The sequence below is a fragment of the Capra hircus genome, chromosome 9 (assembly GCF_001704415.2).
Source record: "Capra hircus breed San Clemente chromosome 9, ASM170441v1, whole genome shotgun sequence".
Classification (NCBI taxonomy): domain Eukaryota; kingdom Metazoa; phylum Chordata; class Mammalia; order Artiodactyla; family Bovidae; genus Capra; species Capra hircus.
This window is the reverse complement of record NC_030816.1, coordinates 23,761,412-23,785,428: the sequence shown is the minus strand read 5'-3', so window position 1 is coordinate 23,785,428 and position 24,017 is coordinate 23,761,412. Positions and strand designations below refer to the sequence as shown.

The following is a 24,017-nucleotide window of genomic DNA, read 5'->3' as shown; positions in this document are numbered from 1 at the left end:
ATCAAGTTTGTACCAGTTGAAGAAATGTGTCCAGAGAAACTAAACTAAGCTTGTTGACTACTAGCATGTGGGCAAGAACTACTGTTCTGAGATGACAACACAGGAACCAACACCAACAGTGAGTTAAAACAAGGCAAATGATTTCAAGTGGTTTTTCCTTGGCTCTCTATTAGTCAAGTAACACAGCTCAGTTGTTTATTGAGTCAATACCAAATTTTAAGTGACTGAAAAATCAGCCTTTATAAATAGTATGCGTGGAATAACGTCAGGCAAGAACATTTTCAATTTGAGAAAAATACCAATTTGTTACATTCTGAAGTAGAATTGGCTAAGACGTGTTATCTAATGAGAGCTAAAAAAAAGTCTAACTTTGTAAATCTCCAAAGTTACAAATACCTCTATAGATCTTTCTCTCCAACTGACAGTCAAGAAAAACTTTAAAACTGATTCCTTTAGCAATTTAGAGATAATTATATCCATTCGTAGAGAACAAAACCTCACTCTATGAGGGAGCTAGGCAGTGAACTGTCACATTCAATAGGTAAACAAATTTCAACACAGGTTTCAAATTTTTTTCTTGAAAGTTAAAACTTACAAAATGTTAAAACACAAACTTCTAGGGTCACGTCGTTTTTTTTCAATAGTTAGAACTACATCTTCAATCTAAACTGTCAAGCTACTTCTAATACTTTTAGGAAGGTACTTAATAAACTCTCAGACAGTAATATGCACTTCTCATTCTTAATAATCCAAGAACTAGCCAAATTTCCTACATTTTTACAATGGTTTGGAATGAATCTGTACATGATTTATTCACTATTTTCAACCCATTGTTCGTGTTTTAAAAAAAGGCACAGGTTTTTATTATGAATTGAAGCACTTTTTACAGGAAAAATGTAAAACACAATGAACTTACTTTAGTAACTCAAGGATGGCAAGCACAATATCATTAACATAACAGAATCCTGATGCCTCTGATTTCTTAGCATGATGTAATCCTCCAGCCCAGTTAACAGCCATATCAGTTTGTTGTCGGTTTAACTTCACAGCACCAGCTAACAATTAAAGATAGGAGAAATTTTTAAATGTTCAAAATTAAAAGTTACTATAACTAGACAAATGCCCTAGAGGAAAGAGGATGTCATGCATAAGCAAATGAGTATAAAATCATAAGAGGATCACTGCCATGGGCACTAACAGCTTCTCTTTAGGTAACTATTCTCCTGTAGCTGTGATCTGGTTAAATAAGAGCACATAGTTGGAAAGCGGTAGTGACAATGGTAGCTAGAAGAAAGGGAGGAAAAAGAAGTCTCTACGTGAAAATGCAACTGAAGCAAAAAGGTGCAAATAAAAAGTTTGCAACATTATGATCACAAAACTGGGTGGGGGGGTGCGCGCCATTAAAAACAACTGTAACTGTAGACAGCTATAAACATACTATACACATACTACTTTTGTTATTAAAATCAGCCACTATTAAAGCTTGTTTCAAACAAATATCTCAAAAAATACACACAAGTTTAAATCAACTTTTAAATTTGACGAAATCAAGACACTTACCAACTGAGCCACCAGTTGAAAGCTGACAAAACTCAAAAAGTCCATCAAACACTGGACAGTCCTCTCCGACATTAACTGTGGAAGACGGATTTCATTAATTTCAATCCATTCTGTGAATCAATGAAAGCCTTTTCTTACAAAAACTATATCCTAAAAATAACATTTGTTTGATGCAATCATAAAACATACATATCATAGTAGTAAAGTTTGCAATTTTATCCAAGGCAGTTAAAATATTATGTCTGAAATACCACCACCAATTCTTAACACGATTATCTGTGGAAAATATCTGCTTTTTAAACAAATCAATAGCTATCAAAATAGAAAAGGTATTTGGGGTTATTTAATTAAAATATGAGGTTAAATTTCCTAGGCATTTCTCCTTAAATATAGAACAGTAAATTAATCAAAATCCTAAGAAGTTTAAATTTAAGCTCAATTGCTTTATGATTTACATTCTTTAAGTACAGAGAACATCCATAACTTTGAAATGTACTGATCACCAAAAAAATGTAATGGTTGCCCACATCCATGGTTAGTGTTAATCTTAAAAGATGGTAAGAATTCCTTAAGCTCCTGACAGCCAAGATACAGATGAAAGAGACACTTAAGGCACAAGGAGACAACACGCGCATACAGATACATAGCACATCACAACACATTTAGCTTCTTGGTACTGAGAGGATGAGATGGACATAGATTGTACAACCCATTCTCAGTTCTCCTCACCCCTCAATTTATATCCTCTTCAAGAAAAAAGGTCATTACTTTGTATAGCTTTGCACATCCTTAACTAATTTTAACGTATACATTTTAGCTTTCTGCTATTCAGATATGATCATTATCTTAATACAATTCAGTATTATGTAAATTTAAAACCAATCCTGTTAGTTCATTTTACCTTAGGGCTAACTATGACTTAATCCAAGCCTAAATCCCCATTGAAAAAACAGGGGCAAATAATATCTATTAATATTTGTAATACAACATCTTATTGAATCAAATGAGATAAACAAAATGTACATCAAATTCTATGAATTTATAAGATGTCTAGCAACGACACTTAATTTAGTATTACTGAACAAATAATACTGTTTTCTTTTAACAAAATCATTAATGAAGTCTATCAATAAAAACATCAGAATGAACGCCAGTATCAAGCTTTAAAAAACATTGTTCTAGTCATTTTAGAAAGACATCTTGCACTCTATCTTCTTGCATTCAATCTCTAATAATAAAATATCTACAAAAGATAACACTGTGTAGAAGAGAGTCAAAAGCTTCATTGATACAACAAAGGGAAATAAAGATATACATACAATTGTCCCTTGGTATCAACAAGGTATTGTTTTTAGGACCCAGATGACAGCAAATTCTGGGGATGCTCAAATCCCTCATATAGTATTTTCATACAACCAATGGAACATCCTCCCATATATTTAAATCATCTCTGATTACTCACAATATTTAATACAATGATAGCTGTATTAAGTTGAAAGTAGATAGTTCTAACGGAGAAGGCAATAACAACCCACTCCAGTACTCTTGCCTGGAAAATCCCATGGACGGAGAAGCCTGGTGGGCTGTAGTCCATGGGGTCACTAGGAGTCGGACACGACTGAGCAATTTCACTTTCATGCATTGGAGAAGGAAATGGCAACCCACTCCAGTGTTCTTGCCTGGAGAATCCCAGGGATGGGGGAGCCTGGTGGGCTGCTGTCTATGGGGTTGCACAGAGTCAGACATGACTGAAGTAACTTAAGTAGCACCAGCAGATAGTTGTAAATGCAATGTAAACAGCTGCCCACAAGAGGTAAATTCAAGTTTTGCTTTTTTGGAACTTTCTGAATAGTCTGGATTAAAGCACACAAATAGAAGACAAGAAATATACACACCAGACTACTGCCAAAGTACAGTCATATTTTTAAAAGCAGGGGAATGAGATTTCCCTACCAACATCTACTATCTCAAAGTTAACATGGAACCAAACCAAAGATCAAAGAACATCCAAACAGCTCTTTCGCAGTTCGGCAGACCAATAAGCTTCAGGTAGGCTGGTTTTTTTTTTTTTTTTTTTAAGCAGCTTTAGTATTGTCACAGGGACTTTTAAAAATAAATAAATAATAAAAATAATTAGATCAGGAAAATATCTAGATTTAGGTAACTCTAATTGCAAGTTCTGAAAGTACTTATTTATACTTATCACTACTAATATATACTTTTAACAAAGAAACGTACATCTCTGCATCTGCTTACTATACTCAGACATGTTATCTGGTCTTATTGAACGTAGAAATTTGATGTACTCATCACTGTGGTATTTTGTCATTTCTTCAGCAGTGGCTTTATGGGGCCTCTGTGAAGAAAAATAAATGTCAGAATTGCGGAATTACAACTGGTTAGATCAAGGTTACCAAACACAAAGTATACAATGTCCCCTACCACTACTCTCAAAAGAACTAGGTCTGCCAGAATAAAAGAGATACATTTCAAAGCAAATCCAAATTTATACATATGTGTTTTAGAAAGCAGTAATCAATTTCAAAAACAATATTCCTTTTAAAAGGATTACACAGGTCTAACACCAACTATGAATTAATCACTCCTTTTTTTTAGTGGAAACGGCTCAATCCTTCTAAAGACTACTTTCTAACATTTTCTACCATAAACCTTCTGCTCCATTGCCAGTAATTTCATCACTGACCATTAATTTTCAGGAAGGCTGAGACTCATCCAGGTAAAATGAGACTCATTTTCTATTAGTTCATGACCTCTCTTCCTTTTCCTTTGACTATCCTAATCATCCTTGTTCCCAGGAAGTTCACTTCATTTATGATAACCTTCTTCCACAAGGCTTCCTGAATGCAAGTCCTATTCAACTCTTCTCTAAATGTTTATAATCTCAAAGAAAGAAGCTTACATATATTGCCCAACACTGCTCACTGCTCCAAGCTGTCCTATTCTCCCCAGCAGACAGGATCTGTCACATCTTATATCTGTCTGTCTACATTCTTATCTTTTCTGCACAACACACACTTTGCATGCTTACTAATACAGTGTTTCATATGCCAACAAATATTTGTACAATTAATTTTCTTCCTAATTCTGTTGTAATAGTCCCAGATCAACTCATCAGCAGCATAGACAGGTCAATAATTATTTTAACAAAAATATTTAGTATGCTAAATTGAGTTGGTCTCTAGTTATGGAAAAACCTGGGAGAGGGAGACTGTTTTTTTAAAATGGGTTGAAGGAAAAAGGGAAAAAGGAGGCCACAGCTCCCACATTCTCAAGTTCTCTCTGAAAACTAAAACAAAGAAAGAGGACTTTCTGTTTCCTTCCAGTCCTTTTCATCTGCTAAATGCCCTCCAACTTTGAAAACAAAGTTTCAAAGCAATGGTAAAAAACAAAGAAAACTGAATATTTAGCAAAAGGTATACTCACATATATTTCCATTTTTCTATATAAGCCATAATTTAGCAGCAAGTTATGGGTCATGCGGATCCTATGAGGTTTCATGGGATGACCCTGTCCATAATAATAATTTCCAATATCACCTAAAAAAGGAAAGACAAAATGAACAATACAGACAAGAGAATCTTAATGAACTACTTATTGTTCACTATTAGAAGATGTCACCTAAATAAAATAAGCTTTTTTAAAAATATTAAATAATGATATTAAATTTTGCAACTCTCAAACTATTAGAAAACCAAGATTCTATGCATGCTTTTACACACTCAGGACTCCATCAATACATTGTTTGTTCAAATATTAAGGCCAGCAAGCTTTTCTGATTTTTAGTTTACTAGAAGTTTGGGATTAGCATAAATAAAATATTCTTTACTCAAATTACAAAAAGGAGTTACTATTCCTTTAAGTGACACCTGCTTTTAGTATTCAATGGCAAATTCAGATGCGTAAGGTACGTAAGGAGTTTCATGAGTATGACTTATTGCTTCTTAGATGATTCACTGGCATCCTCAAACCCTGTATAGTTGGTATTACGGAGGCTGAAATGTTTTATACATCCATATTGGTCAATAAGGAATTTTGGTAACTGACACTGGGATCCTAAATAAAGTTTTCTTATGACATACTTACTACATTTTTCAGGCTAATGAGAATATTTTGCCTCTTTCCTCATGATTAAAAAATTATAATTCCTATCTTTTATGATATATCATATTCCAGGTCTTAACAATTTACATATAAGGTTTACTTTAAATAACACCAAAATCCCAGATTTTTGCCTACCAAATTCCAGTAAAATATTTTTAGGTACGTAAAGAGCCAGTGTTTCTATAATAAAAAGTGTTAAGGATGCCACTTAAATATACACCATTTTTCTCATGCAATGGGCAATTTTTACAACAATGTTTATTAGAAATTACTTTCAGTACTAATCCTAGTTTTTAAATAACCAAGTCTAAAATTTGAGCCAATCTGATTGCAATGGTTTGAACTCATGGTTTGTTTAATGACACTGAATTAAAAACTTCTGCTTCTCTCTTCCATATATTTTAATAGTAGTTCAGGATGAACATTCACTTTTACAACATTGTAACATACTAGTTTCTAATACTAGTACTAACTGATTTTGTTGGTGCTGCACCTTTAATTTACTTAACTCTTCATCTTCAAAACAAGCTTTCCTCTGAAAACAATTCATATATATACATGGTCAACCTTTCTTAATCTGTGCCAACAATAAATCTAACACAATACAGACAAGTAGCAAAGCAGAGCTATGGGGATACGGTTCTGCATTTATCACAGTTCAGAGGCTATGAGAGGACAGGAAACTAACAGTTAATTTCCTAGCTGTAAAGCTCTGCTTTACATCATGACAATACACATAAAGTTCCTTGAAAGCATCCTGGTCTCAGCGAATTCTTAGATATGGCAAGCCCACTAGATTTACAAAGTATCACAGGCCTAAGTTAACACAAGGAAGGTATTTCTAAGCTATCATCCCTACTAAAGGAGATAACAAGAATAAGAATAAAGACTCTCTAGCTTCCCAGGTGTTACAGCGGTAAAGAATCCACCTGTCAATGCAGGAGATGCAAGGGATGCAGGTTCGATCCCTGGGTCAGGAAGATCCCCTGGAGTGGGAAATGGCAACCCACTCCAGTATTCTTGCCTGGAAAATCCCATGGACACAGCCTGGTGGGCTACAGTCCATGGGATCACAAAGAGTTGGACACAATCAAGCAACTGAGCACACACAGTCTTCACATAACTTCCATCTCCTCTGTGTAAAAATTATCAAGATGAAATGTCTCTAATATCCGTATCTTAAGATCAAATACTCTAGTTATGTACATACTGAGAATTCAATAAAAAGCTATCACTAATCTAATAATTAAAAGATGCTTGCTCCTTGGAAGGAAAGTTATGACCAATCTAGACTGCATATTAAAAAGCAGAGACATTACTTTCCCAACAAAGGTCTGTCGAGTCAAAGCTACGGTTTTTCTAATAGTCCTGTATGGATGCGAGAGCTGGACTATAAAGAAACGTGAGCGCCAAAGAACTGATGCTTTTGAACTGTGGTGTTGGAAAAAACTCTTGAGAGCCCCTTGGATTGCAAGGAGATCCAACCAGTCCATCCTATAGGAAATCAGTCCTGAATATTCATTAGAAGGACTGATGTTGAAAATGAAACTCCAATACTTGGGCCACCTGATGCAAAGAACTGACTCATTTGAAAAGACCCTGATGCTGGGAAAGATTGAAGGCAGGAGAAGGGGACCACAGAGGATGAGATGGTTAGATGGCATCACCGACTCAATGGACATGAGTTTGAGTAAACTCCGGGAGTTGGTGATGAACAGGGAGGCCTGACATGCTGCAGTCCATGGGGTTGCAAAGAGTTGGACACGACAGAGTGACTGGACGGAACTGAATTAATAATGAGAAAGACAATAATCTACAAAAAGGAAAGTATAGCTGTAATTTCTCAGCAAGAGGGCTTGAAAAAAAAGATGTTAGCAGTGATTAGCATTTATTCAGAGCACCCGAGAAGGCACCGTTCTAAGCACTTCACATGTATTATCTGTTCACCTTTTCAGCAACCCTATGATGTAGGTATTATTAATATGATTACTGTTCCTATTTTATTAAAGTGAAGATGGAGAGGATATTGTGAAAGCCACACAGCTAGCAAGTAGAAGAGCTAGGTTCAAACTCAGGCAGAGCAACTCCGCCCATCTTCTTAAGTATAGCTACTGGGAAAGTAACGGCACTTACACTCACTAGAGAGAAACGGCAGGGGGAAGCCTGACAAGAAAAGGACACAAAATGGAATACAAACATTTAAAGAAAATGAACATTAAAAAACTACCTATCTACCAACAGGGTCCTCAAATTTTATATGAATATACACAGCTTTCAACAAGTTTCTTGGCTATACTTTGGGGGCCCAGTGCTACCAAGAATACGCATACTACGTAAATGACACACGTCCGCAAAGGCAGCCAAGCTACAGACAACTGCTATTTGGTTTACGAAGAATCCTTCCAAACCTAAGGGAGTACTAGAAGAACTGCTTGACCCTCTATCACAAGATTCTCTACATGACTGCTTGGCAGACATCCACTTTCCCATACAGATAAAATAGCTTTCCTTAGCTGCAAAGACCTATGGATTTCATTCACCTCATGTAAATGGTCAGTAATGTAATTTGGGGGCTCCCCAGGTGGTGCAGTACCAGTGCAGGAGACATGGGTCCAACCCGAGTCGGGGCGATCTCCTAGCTAGGAAACGGCAACCGACTCCAATATTTTTGTCTGAAAAATTCCATGGAAAGAGGAGCCTGGCAGGTTACAGACCATGCAGTCGCAAAGAGTCAGACACAACTGAGCAAGGACACAATGTAATCTGGGCATTTAAAATGTTACCCTGATTTTCATCGTAATACTAAAAAATGCTTTACCAGTGAAATAAGTATTCAGAAAAATTAGCTTTGAAGTGGTTCCTTGTCAACAAACTTTGTCAATGTGAAGTAATTAACAAAAAGATTTAGGCATTACCTGCAAAATTTTCAAAACTGCTCACTCTTCAAGAAGCTCCCAGAATAGAAGTGGCTACTAAGGTCTACAATCTCTTTTCTTTAAAGTTCTGGAGACTAGATCTATTTGATTTTATAAATGTAATATGATGTATCTGCCACATATTATGTGGCAACCTTAAGTCTGGGCTGCATTCTGTAAGCAAACATTAATATTTCTGCAGCAAAAATGTGTAAATATTCAAAATAAGTGGATGATAAAAAAGATGGTAAATATTAATTCAAGTTAAGCTTTGATTCCAAATGAGTTGTAAAATTTTGTTTTCACTTTTCAGATAATTTTGGATTTCAGGACTATGAAATTAACCTTTATGCCTAAAGAAAAGTTGATTAAAAAATGATTCAAGAAAAAACAGAGAGCTACTGTATTATTTTTGTCTTCCACAGACTAGATAGACCACTAGTGACTTTAACACACTGGCTACTTCTTGAAATACTCAGTCTTGGCTTCCATGATACCACTTTCCTGGATTTCATACCACCCCACAGCCATTCTTCCACCAACCTTTATTTATCAAGTCTTTCCAGTTCATTCATTCATCTCACACATCAAGAGCCTACTGTGTGCCAGGCGGGTGCTTGAGTAAGTAAGTGAATCAACAGTGCTGCTCTAAATCCTCTTCTGTCAGGAATAAGGCACCTAACTGCTCAAAATTCAGAAATTTAGGAGGCATCTTTTATTTAGTGATCACAAAGTCCCAACTCCATTTGCAACCCAATCAACAAATTCTATCAGTTTTACTCCTAAAATCTCTCTTTAAATATGTCCATGTCTATCAGTTGCATTCATTACTTTGTATGTGGACCAATATATACTCAATTCTTACTTTCAGTCTTACATTCTATCACTTTCTCATCCTTTCTCTACTTTCCAGACACTTAAGAAAACTTCAGTGGCTTTCTGCTTCCTGAATAAAGTCCAAATCTCTAACCACACAGTCTTGGGTGGTCTGGCCCTCTACTGCCTGGCCTGAACCTATAGTTTCCCATGTCTTCCCCTTAGCTTCCTCTCTGTTAAGCACACCAGGTCTCTTCTAACTATGCAGCCTTTGAAGTCTGCAGTGTCTTATGAAAGAAAACTCTTTTAAGGAGGCTGCCCCATTCTATGCCTTCAGGGGCTTGCCTTGTCTAAATTTACCCTACCAAGGTCCCCTCACTTACTATCTAACATAGTCCTACCTTTCTTTCTTAAAAACATTTTTCATTAAAAATATTTTTTATACTGGAGTATAGTTGTTTTACAATGTCATGTTAGTTTCAATTGTCCGGAAAAGTGATTCAAGCATACTTACACATATATCTATTCTTTTTCACACTCTTTTCCCATATAGGTGACTACAGGACATGAAGCAGAGTTCCCTGTGCCATACAGTATTATACAGATTACCTATTTTATAGACAATAGTTTGTATATGTTAATCACAAACTCCCAATTTATCCCTCCTTCCCACCCTTCCCCTCTGGTAGCCATAAATTTGTTTCCTAAGTCTGAATCTGTTTTGTACATAAATTCATTTATATTATCTTTTTAGGTTCCACATACAAATGGTATCATGATATTTGTCTTTCTCTGACTTACCTTTCACTTGGCATGATATCTCTAAGTCCATCCATGTTGCTGCAAATGGCATTATTTCATTCTTTTTACGACTGAGTAACATTCCATCATTACTCTGTGTGTGTGTGTGTGTGTGTGTGTGTGTGTGTGTTGCATATTCTTTAGCCACTCTTGTTAGTGGACAGTTAGGCTCCTTCCATGTCGTGATGACTGTAAACAGTACTGCAATAAACACTGGGGGACATGTATCTTTTCAAGTCAGGTTTCTCCAGATATATGCCTCTCTGCTCAATCATGTCTGACTTTTTGTGACTCTATCGACTGTAGCCTGCCCGGCTCCTCTGTCCATGGGATTCTCCTGCAAGAATACTGGAGTGGGGTGCCATTTCCTCCTCTAGGGAATCTTCTTCAGATATATGCCTAGGAGTGGGATTGCTGGATCATAAGGTACCTCCATTTTTAGATTTTTAAGGAAAGCCTTGATACTGTTCTCCATAGTGGCTGTATCAATTTACATTTCAATCAACAGTGTAGAAGGGTTCCCTTTTTTCCACACTCTCTCCAGTATTTATTTCTAACATAGTCTTTTATTTTCTTCTTAGGATTTCAATCTTTTGTCTACACAACACAGATTAAGGACTTTAACTCCACTTAATATTTCTGAACTCAAAATTGACACCACCCCAACACTTGAACTTTAAATCTGATCTCATCCACCTTTCAATGCTATTATCATTTCCGAAGAGAGAACCTTTCTCCCCAATCGCAATAGTTTCCTTTAAGGATGTGTCAACACAAGCATTTAAAGTTTTTGTTAAGTTTTTGTTAATTACTAATACTTTTTCTTTGGTATCAGAGAAACCCTTTCTTTGCTTTCTTTATGGTAGCAGTGGCAACAGTTCAAAACTTGTGTCACCAAAGGAAAAAAGAAAAATCTTTTAGGTACCAGGTGTTGCTCTCTCCTTGGACATTAAAACTAGACTATGTAGAAAAGGATAGATGGTGAGCTGAGTCAGATACACAAATCTATTTTCATGGAGAAGATAAATAAAATGCCACTCATCCTGCCTGTCTGTAACTTGAGTGGCTGTAAGAATTAGAATATATAAAAGGAATCCAGCTGTAAAAGTATAAGGTAGTTATCATTTATTCATCAATAATGCAAGAAACCCTGTATCTTTATTAAGGCTGGTAGAAGTATCAGTTCAGTTCAGTTCAGTTGCTCAGTCGTGTCTGACTCTTTGCGATCCCTGTCCATCACCAACTCCCGGAGTTCACTCAGACTCACGTCCATCAAGTCCGTGATGCCATCCAGCCATCTCATCCTCTGTCATCCCCTTCTCCTCCTGCCCCCAATCCCTCCCAGCATCAGGGTCTTTTCCAATGAGTCAACTCTTCACATGAGGTGGCCAAAGTACTGGAATTTCAGCTTTAGCATCATTCCTTCCAAAGAACACCCAGGACTGATCTCCTTTAGGATGGACTGGTTGGATCACCTTGCAGTCCAAGGGACTCTCAAGAGTCTTCTCCAACACCACAGTTCAAAAGCATCAATTCTTCGGCGCTCAGCTTTCTTCACAGTCTAACTCTCACATCCATACATGACCACTGGAAAAACCACAGGCTTGACTAGACAGACCTTTGTTCGCAAGGTAAGGACCTTTGTTCTCTGCTTTTGAATATGCTATCTAGGTTGGTCATAACTTTCCTTCCAAGGAGTAAGCGTCTTTTAATTTCATGGCTGCAATCACCACCTGCAGTGATTTTGGCGCCCCCAAAAATAAAGTCTGACACTGTTTCCACTGTTTCCCCATCTAATTCCCATGAAGTAATGGGACCAGACGCCATGATCTTCGTTTTCTGAATGTTGAGCTTTAAGCCAACTTTTTCACTCTCCTCTTTCACTTTCATTAAGAGGCTTTTTAGTTCCTGTTCACTTTCTGCCATAGGGAGCCACCCCACTCCGGAGGCCAGGGGTAGAGGCCGGGAGGAGCAACCCCACGCCCGAGGTCTGGGGTGGCAGCTGAGAGGAGCAACCCCATGTCCAAGGAGCGGTGGCTGTGTGGGAGCAGGAGGGCCGAGAGGACAAGGTCAGGAGAGGCGGCCGTGAGGAGATACCCCTCATCCAAGGTAAGGAGCAGTGGCTGCGCTTTGCTGGAGCAGCCGTGAAGAGATACCCCACGTCCAAGGTAAGAAAAACTCAAGTTAGACGGTAGGTGTTGCAAGAGGGCATCAGAGGGCAGACACACTGAAACCATAATCACAGAAAACTAGCCAAACTAATCACACTAGGACCACAGCCTTGTCTAACTCAATGAAACTAAGCCATGCGGTGTGGGGCCACCCAAGACCGGCGGGTCATGGTGGAGAGGTCTGACAGAATGAGGTCCACTGGAGAAGGGAATGGCAAACCACTTTCTTTGGAAGGACTGACGCTAAAGCTGAAACTCCAGTACTTTGGCCACCTCACGCGAAGAGTTGACTCATTGGAAAAGACTCTGATGCTGGGAAGGATCGGGGGCAGGAGGAGAAGGGGATGACAGAGGATGAGATGGCTGGATGGCATCAATGACTCGATGGATGTGGTATGAGTGAACTCTGGGAGCTGGTGATGGACAGGGAGGCCTGGCGTGCTGCAATTCATGGGGTCGCAAAGAGTCAGACACAGCTGAGCGACTGAACTGAACTGAACTCAGTATTCTTGCCTTGAGAACCCCATGAACAGTATGAAATAGTAGAAGTATAGACATCAGCAAACCAGATTTTATCCTCACGAAGTTTATACTACAGTAGGAAGAAAGACAAAAATTAGGTGTAATTGATAGAAAAACAGTAACAGGGATTAAGGTAAAAGGGAAAAGCTTCTCTGTTAAGGTGAAATCTGAAGGAAGAAAATGGTAAAAAAAAAAAAAATCTTGGGGAAGAGAATTCAAGTATATGAAAATCTCAGTCGTATGTTTTGCCATGTTTAAATAAATGATGTGGAATAAAACCACTGGTATTTATGGTATTTATGAACTACTGCTATAATTCAGTATCCAGATTTGCCTCCAAAGAAAAGATTACCTATTTCATGGATAATAATGCTTATACTATATCTAAGAACCCATGCAGATATATTAAAGACTACCTAGCAAAAGGCTTGGGCTTCCCTGGTGGCTCAGCAGTAAAGAATCTGCCTGTAATGCAGGAGACCCAGGTTTGATCCCTGGGTCAGGAAGATCCCTTGGAGGAGGGCATGGCAACCCACTCCAATACTCCTGCCTAGAGAATCCCATGGACAGAGGAGTCTGGCAGGCTGCAGTCCATAGGGTTGCACAGTGTCGGACACGGCTGAGCAACTAAGCAGCAGCAGCAAAAGGCTCTGGCATCACTGTTATAAATAAAATCTAAGGAAATCTGCCAATAGTTGACTGCCAAGCAGAATTCTTATAATGTGCTACAGTAGACTTGGTGTATACTGGGAGACTTGATATTGGTAACTTTTATAGTCTATCTTTGTACAGTGCTGAGTGATTTTCTCTGAACCACTTTTCTCCAAATCTTATGATGAACCCTATCAGAGAACCCTATCAGAAAAATACAACACAGAGCAATGCATATAATCATATAAATTGTGATATACAACCTTATTATTAATATATTGTATATACAATAAAATAGACACTAAAGGTAACTGGCCTCAAGCTAATTTAAAACAAACTACAGTTAACATTTCTTGATAAAGTATTACTGATGTATCAGTACATACAGATACATGTACATGTATCAGAGCCTAACACAGCTTGGTTTGCTAATTATTTTTAAGTACAGAAATCACATCATTTTATTTTTTTCTCTTTTGCCATGTGGCATGTGGGATCTTAGTTCCCTGACCAGGGATTGAAACCATGCCCCTTGCAGGGGAAGCTCGAAACCATGACCACTTGACTACCAGGGAATTCCTAGAAATCACAGTATTTTAAAGCCAGAAGGGATATAACTATATCGTTTAATAGATTATCAACAATCTTGCAGTATATACTAGATGATCAAGATTTAGGAAACGAGTCATGAGTCAGAAGCTGCAAAAGTAAAAATTTCTCTTGTGCATGCAGTTGCTTCCGTCATGTCCGACTCTTGGCAACCCTATGGACTGTAGCTTGCCAGCCTCCCCTGTCCATGGGGCTCTCCAGGCAAGAATACTAGAGTGGGTTGCTTTTCCATTCTCCAGGGGATGTTCCCCGCCCAGGGATCAAACCTGCATCTCCTGCAGCTCCTGCACTGCATGTAGCTTTTTTACCCATGAGCCAGTGGGGAAGCCCCAAAACTTCTCTTACTTTTCTTCAAAGGTCTAAGGATATTCCATCCATCAATGCCTTGAAACTCTCATTCCAGTGACCTAAACGGTATGATACTGAGTCTGTAATGTGAACAGAGAAAAGAACATACGTCTTTAGAAGTCCCTTTCATTTGCTAGACCCTCTCTCTGTCACCAAGAGTAGGCCTACTGGTCCCAGTAAGCCTAAAGGTAGGAGGATCCCTATGGTTGCAGAATTCGCTATACCTACTGCTTCCCTCTTGATCTTTCTTCCTTCTACTTGCTTTACAACAAATTAAAAACAGCTATTCTAGTTTCATAGATTATTGACACTGACACTATTATTTTCGACACTGATGTTGTTGCTTAGCTGCCACGTGGTGTTTGAGGGACCCTGTGGACTATAGCCTGCCAGGCTCCTCTGTCCACAGGACATCCCCTGGCAAGGAATACTGGATGTTTGTCTATCTCAGAGTCAGTTCTCTGATGCACAAGCTCTTTCCTCACAATTGAAAAAAAAAAACTACTATCACTATCCTTATAAGCTGACAAAACAGTGTTTTCCTGGTGATGAAAATCTAAGCTTTTGGAATTAACTATCCACAGCTTAACATACTATCACCTACAAAGAATTAGCATAATGATACCTATTCATTTTAATAACCTGTGCAAAATATTTTATTAGCCCACCCCCACAAAAAGAACCCAGAGCATATTCCCAATGTAAGCAATTACATATTCCATTCTAAAAATTAGTCAAGGAAGAGCCATAGACAAAAGACAGATAACCTAACCAGAGACATTTAAACATTCAATTATACACCTGCTGTTGGCCATCAGATGAAGCAGCTGAATGGTCCACTATAAACTATTGACTAAACCACAAAGATTACTCTATCAAGTCTGCATCCTGCCCTTGGGATCAATACTTGCTCCCATCCCCTCAATGAAGGCTCATTGTAAATGGGACCAGGAAAAGAATAGCTGTTAATAAAACTGCTGCTCAAGTGTACCTTCTGGTTCTGCAGTTCAAGCCTGGTGACAAGAAGTTTCAAGCAGCTCACTTCATCAGAGTCTATCACTGTCAACAGCAACTAACAGCTGCAGGCAGAGCCTTAGTACCAGTTACCCTAACCTTTTAAAACCCTTCTTCTCTACCCCAAGCCCTGGTAACACATCTCTAAACCTTAGAAACAATATAATTTTAAAAATTAAGTTACACACATGGTTATTTACTTTTCAATTTGGTCATGGAACCCAAGTCAAGGCCAGTGACCCAAAATATGCATGAACTCTTAAAAAATTAACTCTAAGGAACTTCAGTAATTTACATTAAAATTAAAATCTACTCCCATCTCCACCTCTTCATGATGGCATAATTTCAAATCAATTTGTATCACATATACATGCAGTCTTCTCAAAAATATTTTAAAAACATGGCTGTTAATATTTAACACTTAGATTTCTTCTGTAAGATTTTAGATTTTTCCACAAATTACACAGGTGGTTATTTTATATAAACAGGCATGAAAATGATTCACGCTTGCTAACTGAAGAGATATGATATGGCCATTTTAAAATTAAAGTCTAGATTTATTCTGACCTAGTCCTCTAAGATCTTTCCATCAGTCTATGATTTTACGATTTATGATACATTGAATGTAGGAAACAGCTTCCAAAACTTTTATTGCTTCACACAAATCAGATGGGACTTTCAGGTCTCTGAACCTAGCTTCTTTGTTAAATTTTAGAATTTCTTCTCTGGAGAGTAACCTAACTAGGAACCATTTACCAAGTTAATGTCTTCGTGCAAACTATAAAAAAGGTAACCACTTCTTTTAGTTTAATTAAGACTAGCACAGGAAACGGGATTCAAAAAGACTTACTGCTCAAATTGCAAATGAAGTCAGGACCTCTAAAACGAAATAATTTGATTTTTATAATTTACTGTTCCATGAGCTCAAGCTTATCTGATTATTTAGTACTTTCTGCCGTACTCAAAGTTTTCCAACACCAGGACTCCCACCACCTAGAAACAGCTTTCGCAAGCCAGATGCCAAACCTATCGGTCCTACACCTCCAAAGCAGGGTGTATTTCCTGATCGAACAAAGAGCAACAAAGAAGTGGGTGGTAACCGCCTCTCAGAGAGGCAAGCCAGGACCCATTGAGGCTGATGTACAACACGAGCAACAACAGCGACAACACGTTGACCCACCACCGTCGCATTTTCCGTGAAGACTGACTACCTCAAACTCGAAAACCCTCATTATTTATTGAGGAAGTGAAGCCCTTTCATTTAAGTGCTGAGAAAGTGGCGCTCAGAAAACCCGGCAAACAAAGGAAAGGGATGGAGCCCACGCAAAACAGGGGTGCGAACGAGCCTCCAGGTGGACGTGGGCCCCCACCCTCAGGGGCTACTCTCCAGCACCCAACCCGGTCGAGGGGTCCAGGGTGAGGCCGGCCGCAGAGAAAAGGAGGAGACGCTCGGGCCAGCCGGGGACACAGAGGAGGGAAGAGGCGGGGAGGGGAGGGATGGGGGCTGGAGGGGCGGAGCTCTCGGGGCCGTGGGGCTTTGTGTGCAGTCTGGGCCGGGGTAGCTGTTTGGGCCCGCGAGGAGAAATCGGGTGCAGGCGGCCGGAGCAGGGGACCCCCAAAACCTCCCTCCCACGAGCGGCGGGCGGGACAGGCGCGAGGAAGGGCCGTCCCCTTCGCACCAGCACCAAGCCAAGGCAGGCCGGCGGCGGACCTCACTGCCGGAGCGAGAGGGGCCGGAGGGAAAGTGGGGCGTCCGTTTAGCTCCCCGAGGAGGCTGCCGGACGGCGTCGGGTCGGGAATGGGTTAAGATGCTGCCAAAAGTCGGTCCCTCCTCCTGACCCCTCAGCACCCGGCGCGACAACTCGCGACGGCGCCCGCAGAGCCGATGCGGCTCCGGGCCCGGCGCCACAGCCCTGGGCCGCCCACCCTCCCGCCTGCCCGGCGTCTCACCATCATAGTAGTAGCAGACTTTCTTCTTGCCGCCTCCTTGACTGTACGCCATGGGCTCCCCGGCCACCGCCGCCTCCGGCTCCTCCTCTCGTTGCTGCTGCTACTGCTGCCTCCGCGGCTCCGGCGGGGAGAGAAGAAGGCTGGGGCGAAGGTGGAGGGTGGCAGTCCCGCGGGGAAGGGCAGGCCGGAGGGAGGAGAGGAGGGGGGAGCCGGGAGGGCTGGGTACCGCCCGGCCGAAGGGCCGAGAGCGCGGACCAGGGGGTGGCAGCGGCGCCAACTCGCGACACTGGGGAGGGGGAGGGGGGCGCCAAACTACCTCCGGAGGCCGAGGGGAGGTGGGGCGGGTCCACTGCGACTCCATGGGGGAGGAGGGGGCAAGAGGCTTCTTCAATTTGGGAAAAGAGGCTTTCTTATGATGAGCAACTTGCACAGGACGGCTACCCTATACAGTCGTAAAAGGACTTTTTTTTTAAAGAGCGGCTTTCGCTTTTAGATTAGGTAGGTAAAGGGAGCATGGAGCCGGGTGAACGCTTCCCCCCTTCGGATCTTTGCGCAGTGGTTGCGCCTATCCTGAGCCTGCGCAGTCGGCGCCTCCCCAACCGTAGCCCGGGCCGCCTGGACCCCCTCCGCGAAGTCCCACGCTGCTCCCCTCCCCCTCTGTCGCGAAGCTCCCGCCGGGGCGGACCACGTGCTCTGAGCCGGGCGCAGAGAGACCACTATCCCACCCCTTCGACCTTCTTGAACCCGCCGAGCTGCAACCCACGATCCCTGTACTGGGTCGTCGTGCATTTCATTTATTTTTTTCATTTTCTACTGATAATCGCTCAGAGGAGGTTTTGACCTCGGAAGAGGTCCCCCCTATTAAGGGGACCTATTGCAGACATTAAAGGGCAGAGAGTACTGCCTGACTTTAAATAGGCAGTTATGGCATGCATGTATGTGTTAGGGTTCTAAGTAATTTATGATGTATTTCATTTATATGTGTTAACTCGATTGAGACTCCCAACAACTGGGAGTAAGCTGGGACGTTAAGTATTGTTTCTAGTTCTTCTTTATAAATGGACTTTATAACGCACTTGGTCCTCTCCAAGGCTGATGGTCTGGGGTTTGATTTCAGCCTTTCTCTAAAGTCCACACATCCTAGCTACTCCATTATGACTGCTTCTGCTGGCCGGGCACTGGAAGATGGCAGCATAAAGTTCAGAGAAAGGACTTTCAGAACTTTTGGACGTTATAAATACCTTTGCCCCTGTGTTCAATAAGTCATCAAACATGGAGCCTTTTAAGCCCACCCACCTTGTAGGTGATTGGGGTGGGGTGGGGGATGCTCTTATTCCCATATACCATTTATTGTTTATAAGTGCAGACTCAGTCACTCAGCCCTGTCTGACTCTGCGATCCCGTGGACTGTGCCCGCCCCCGCGAGGAGCAGGTTGCCATTTCCTCTTCAAGGGGAATCTTCCTGATCCAGGGTTGGAACTCCGGTCTCCTACATTGGCAGGTGAATTCCTTACCATTGAGCCATATGGGAAGCCCATTTACCATTTATACATTTCCCCAAATACACATTCTCTCCCATCCCTATCAAAAAACAAACAAAAAGCCCTTATTGAAGCAGGAATCACTGGGAGCCAGTAAGAAAATTATCCTTTTTATTTTGCTAGTAAATATTTGACTTCAAAATCTCCAGGTAGTTCATACTTAAAGCAGCAATTTTCCTGGACCTCACCCCCACGAGATTTAGAAAAAATAAATCCAAGGTAGCCTTCATCTCCCTCTACCTAAGTCCATGCTTTTAGCAAGCACCCAGGTAAGGGACACAGTTGGTACAAGAATCAGAGTGAGAAACTTTGACTTTAGAGGTTAAAAATTACATGATACTATTTTACAGCTTTTATGCTATCAAGCCCCAAATCAACTTGGTATATTCTGAAAACAAAATAAGTTAATTTAGTAGAAACTAACATTCTCAGAGCCAGGAGAGTGGAAACTGAAATGAGACTTTGTTTGCTTCTGGAAGACTTCCTTGACTTTACTTCTTCCCAAACCTCCAGTCTGTTTTTTCTGCCCCTTACTTGGTAGTTGTGACTTGTACATTTTTAGCTCAACACTCACCATATTGCAGTTGTCTGCAACTTCTCTGAACTTCTCATTAGAACAGTGTCATGAGAAGACAATATTTGTCTTGCAGGTAAGTATATCTGTATGCATAAATCATTCGATTGTCTGAATTGCTTCATCTGTAAAATGGGGCAGTATTACTTGGAGAGTAATTCTTCATATGAATATAGAGTGCCTCAAATAAGAAAATTAATATAGAATAGATTTTTAAAAAAATATTTATTTGGCTGCCTTGGGTCTTAGTTGTGACACACAGGGCTCAGTAATAGTGGTGCTTGGGCTTAGTTGCTCCGTGGCATGTGGGATCTTAGTTTCCCAACCAGAGATTGAACCTGTGTCCCCTGCACTGCAAGACAGATTCTTTCTTTCTTTATTTATTTAATTTTAAAATCTTTTAATTCTTACATGCGTTCCCAAACATGAACCCCCCTCCCACCTCCCTCCCCATAACATCTCTCTGGGTCATCCCCATGCACCAACCCCAAGCATGCTGTATCCTGCGTCAGACATAGACTGGCGATTCGATTCTTACATGATAGTATACATGTTAGAATGCCATTCTCCCAAATCATCCCACCGTCTCCCTCTCCCTCTGAGTCCCAAAGTCCGTTATACACATCTGTGTCTCTTTTGCTGTCTGCAAGACAGATTCTTAATCACTGGACCACTAGGTAAGTCCCCAGAATAGTTTTTAAACAATGAGGAACTATGTGAGTATAAGGGAGTATTATGATTATTGTTATAATACTAGTAATTATTATTGGCATCCATGAAACCTACCTTTGAACACGTGAAAAGAGCCTGGACATATATTTACATATTTTGATTGGTCTAGGAACTTGTTATTTTAATTATTTTTTAAATAATTTTATTATTTTTAATTTTTAATTGAAGTATAGTTGATTTACAATGTGTTAGTTTCTGATGTACAGCAAAGTGTATATACATATATATATATATATTTTTTTAAAGCTTATATATGCATACTTTTTTATTTTCCTTTTCATTTAGGCTGTTTCGGTTCAGTTCAGTTCAGTCCCTCAGTCATATCCGATGCTTTGTAACCCCATGAATTGTAGCACAGCAGGCCTCCCTGTCCATCACCATCTCCCGGAGTTCACTCAAACTCATGTCCATTGAGTCAGTGATGCCATCCGGCCATCTCATCCTCTGTCGTCCCCTTCTCCTCCTGCCTGCAGTCCATCCCAGCATCAGGGTCTTTCCCAATGAGTCAACTCTTCTCATGAGGTGGCCAAAGTACTGGAGTTTCAGCCTCAGCATCAGTCCTTCCAATGAATACCCAGGACTGATCTCCTTTAGGATGGAATGGTTGGACCCCTTTGCAGTCCAAGGGACTCTCAAGAGTTTTCTCCAACACCACATTTCAAAAGCATCAATTCTTTGGCGCTCAGCTTTCTTCACAGTCCAACACTCACATCCATACATGACCACAGGAAAAACCATAGCCTTGACTAGACAGACCTTTGTTGGCAAAGTAATGTCTCTGCTTTTGAATATGCTGTCTAGGTTGGTCATAACTTTCCTTCCAAGGATTAAGCCACTTTTAATTTCATGGCTGCAGTCACCATCTGCAGTGATTTTGGAGCCCAAAAAATAAAGTCTGAAACTGTTTCCACTGTTTCCCCATCTATTTCCCATAAAGTGATGGGACCAGATGCCGTGATCTTTGTTTTCTGAATGTGAGCTTTAAGCCAACTTTTTCACTCTCCTCTTTCACTTTTATCAAGAGGCTTTTTAGTTCCTCTTCACTTTCTGCCATAAGGGTGGTGTCATCTGCATATCTGAGGTGCTTGATATTTCTCCCGGCAGTCTTGATTCCAGCTTGTGCTTCTTCTAGCCCAGCGTTTCTCATGATGTACTCTGGGTATAAGTTAAATAAGCAGGGTGACAATATACAGCCTTGACGTACCCCTTTTCCTGTTTGAAACCAGTCTGTTGTTCCATGTCCAGTTCTAACTGTTGCTTCCTGAGCTCCATATAGGTTTCTCAAGAGGCAGGTCAGGTGGTCTGGTATTCCCATCTCTTTCAGAATTTTCCACAGTTTATTGGGATCCACACAGTCAAAGGCTTTGGCATAGTCAATAAAGCAGAAATAGATGTTTTTCTGGAACTCTCTTGCTTTTTCGATGATCCAGCGGATGTTGGCAATTTGATCTCTGGTTCCTCTGCCTTTTCTAAAACCAGCTTGAACATTTGGAAGTTCACGGTCCACATATTGCTGAAGCCTGGCTTGGAGAATTTTGAGCATTACTTGACTAGCATGTGAGATGAGTGCAATTGTGTGGTAGTTTGAGCATTCTTTGGCATTGCCTTTCTTTGGGATTGGAATAAAAACTGACCTTTTCCAGTCCTGTGGCCACTGCTGAGTTTTCCAAATTTGCTGACGTATTGACTGCAGTACTTTCACAGCATCATCTTTCAGGATTTGAAATAGCTCAACTGGAATTCTATCACCTCCACTAGCTTTGTTCATAGTGATGCTTTCTAAGGCCCACTTGACTTCACATTCCAGGATGTCTGGCTCTAGGTGAGTGATCACACTATCATGATTATCTGGGTCATGAAGATCTTTTTTGTACAGTTCTGTGTATTCTTGCCACCTCTTCTTAATATCTTCTGCTTCTGTTAGGTCCATACCATTTCTGTCCTTTATCGAGTCCATCTTTGCATGAAATGTTCCCTTGGTATCTCTAATTTTCTTGAAAAGATCTCTAGTCTTTCCTATTCTGTTGTTTTCCTCTGTTTCTTTGCATTGATTGCTGAGGAAGGCTTTCTTATCTCTCCTTGCTATTCTTTGGAACTCTGCATTCAGATGCTTATATCTTTCCTTTTCTCGTTGCTTTTCTCTTCTCTTCTTTTCACAGCGATTTGTAAGGCCTCCTCAGACAGCCATTTTGCTTTTTTGCATTTCTTTTCCATGGGGATGGTCTTGATCCCTGTCTCCTGTACAATGTCACGAACCTCTGTCCATAGTTCATCAGACACTCTATCAGATCTAACTCCCTTGAATCTATTTCTCACTTCTACTCTATAATCATAAGGCTGTTTAAGACATTAAATACAGTTCCCTGTACTATACAGTAGGACTTTGTTGTTCATCTATTTTATATATTGCAATTTTTATCTGCTAATTCCAATCTCCTAGTTTATCCCTGCCCCATCTTCTTTCCCCTTTAGTAACCATAATTTTGTATTCTATGTCTGTGAGTCTGTTTCTGTTTTGTAAATAAGTTCATTTGTATCATATTTTAGATTTCACATATAAGTGATATATAGTATTTGTCCTCTTTCAGTGTATTTTACTTAGTATGATCATCTCTACATTCATCCATGTTGCTGCAAGTAGCATTATTTCACTTTCTTATGTCTCAGAAATACTCCATTGTGTGGTGTGTGTGTGTTTGTGTGTGGTGTGTGTGTGTTTGTGTGTGTGTGTGTGTAGCACATCTCTTTATCCATTCATCTGTTGATGGGCATTTAGGTTGCTTCCATGTCTTGGCTCTTGTAAATATTGCTGCAATGAACATTGGGGTACATGTGTCTTTTCAAATTATGGTTTTTCCAGATATATGCCCAGGAGTGGGCTTGCTGAATCATATGGCAAGTCTACTTTTAGTTTTTTTAAGGAATTCCATACTGTTTTCCATAGTGGCTGCACCAATTTACATTCCCACCAACAGTGTGGGAGGATTCTGCTTTCTCCACACTGTCTCCAGCATTTGTTATTTCAGACTTTTTAATGGTGGCCATTCTGACCAGTGTGAGGTGATACCTCATTTTAGTTTTGATTTGCAATTCTCTAGTAGTTAGCAATGTTGACCATCTTTCCATTTACCTACTGGCCATGTGTATGTCTTCAGAGAAATATTTATTTAGGTCTTCTGCCTATTTTTTGATTGAGTTGTTTGGTGTTATTGAGTTGCATGAGCTGTTTGTATATCTTGGAAATTAAGCCCTTGTTGGTTGCATCCTTTGCAAATATTTTCTCCCAGTCTGTGGGTTGTCTTTTCATTTCATTTCCTTTGCTATGCAAAAGCATATAAGTTTAATTAGGGCCCATTTGTTTAGTTTTGCTCTTATTTCTATTACCTTGGGAGACTGACCTAAGAAAATATTGCTACAGTTCATAAACTCTTCTAGGAGTTTTATAGTGTTATGTCTTATGTTTAAGTCTTTAAGCTATTTTGAGTTTATTTTTGTGTGTGGTTTGAGGAAGTGTTCTAACTTCATTAATTTATGTGTGGCTGTCCAGCTTTCCCAATACCACTTGCTGAAGAGAGTCTTTTCTCTGTTGTGTATATTCTTGCCTCCTTTGTTGAAGATTACTTGACCATGTGTGGGTTTATTTTGGGCTCTCTATTCTGTTCCATTGATATATATGTCTGTTTTTGTGCCA

General features: G+C 40.2%; 1 protein-coding gene across 1 annotated transcript in view; it reads right to left on the bottom strand.

Annotated features, from left to right (window-relative positions):
- Positions 1–17,830, bottom strand: part of HDAC2 (histone deacetylase 2) — a 33,782-nt gene extending 15,952 nt beyond the window's left edge. Inside the window, exons 1-5 of the mRNA XM_018053045.1 lie at positions 17,480–17,830; positions 5,005–5,117; positions 3,799–3,916; positions 1,561–1,635; positions 917–1,055 (exon numbers count right to left, since the gene is read on the bottom strand). Coding sequence (XP_017908534.1) covers positions 917–1,055; positions 1,561–1,635; positions 3,799–3,916; positions 5,005–5,117; positions 17,480–17,531 — 497 coding nt within the window. The 5' untranslated portion in view covers positions 17,532–17,830. The remainder of the gene's footprint in view (positions 1–916; positions 1,056–1,560; positions 1,636–3,798; positions 3,917–5,004; positions 5,118–17,479) is intronic.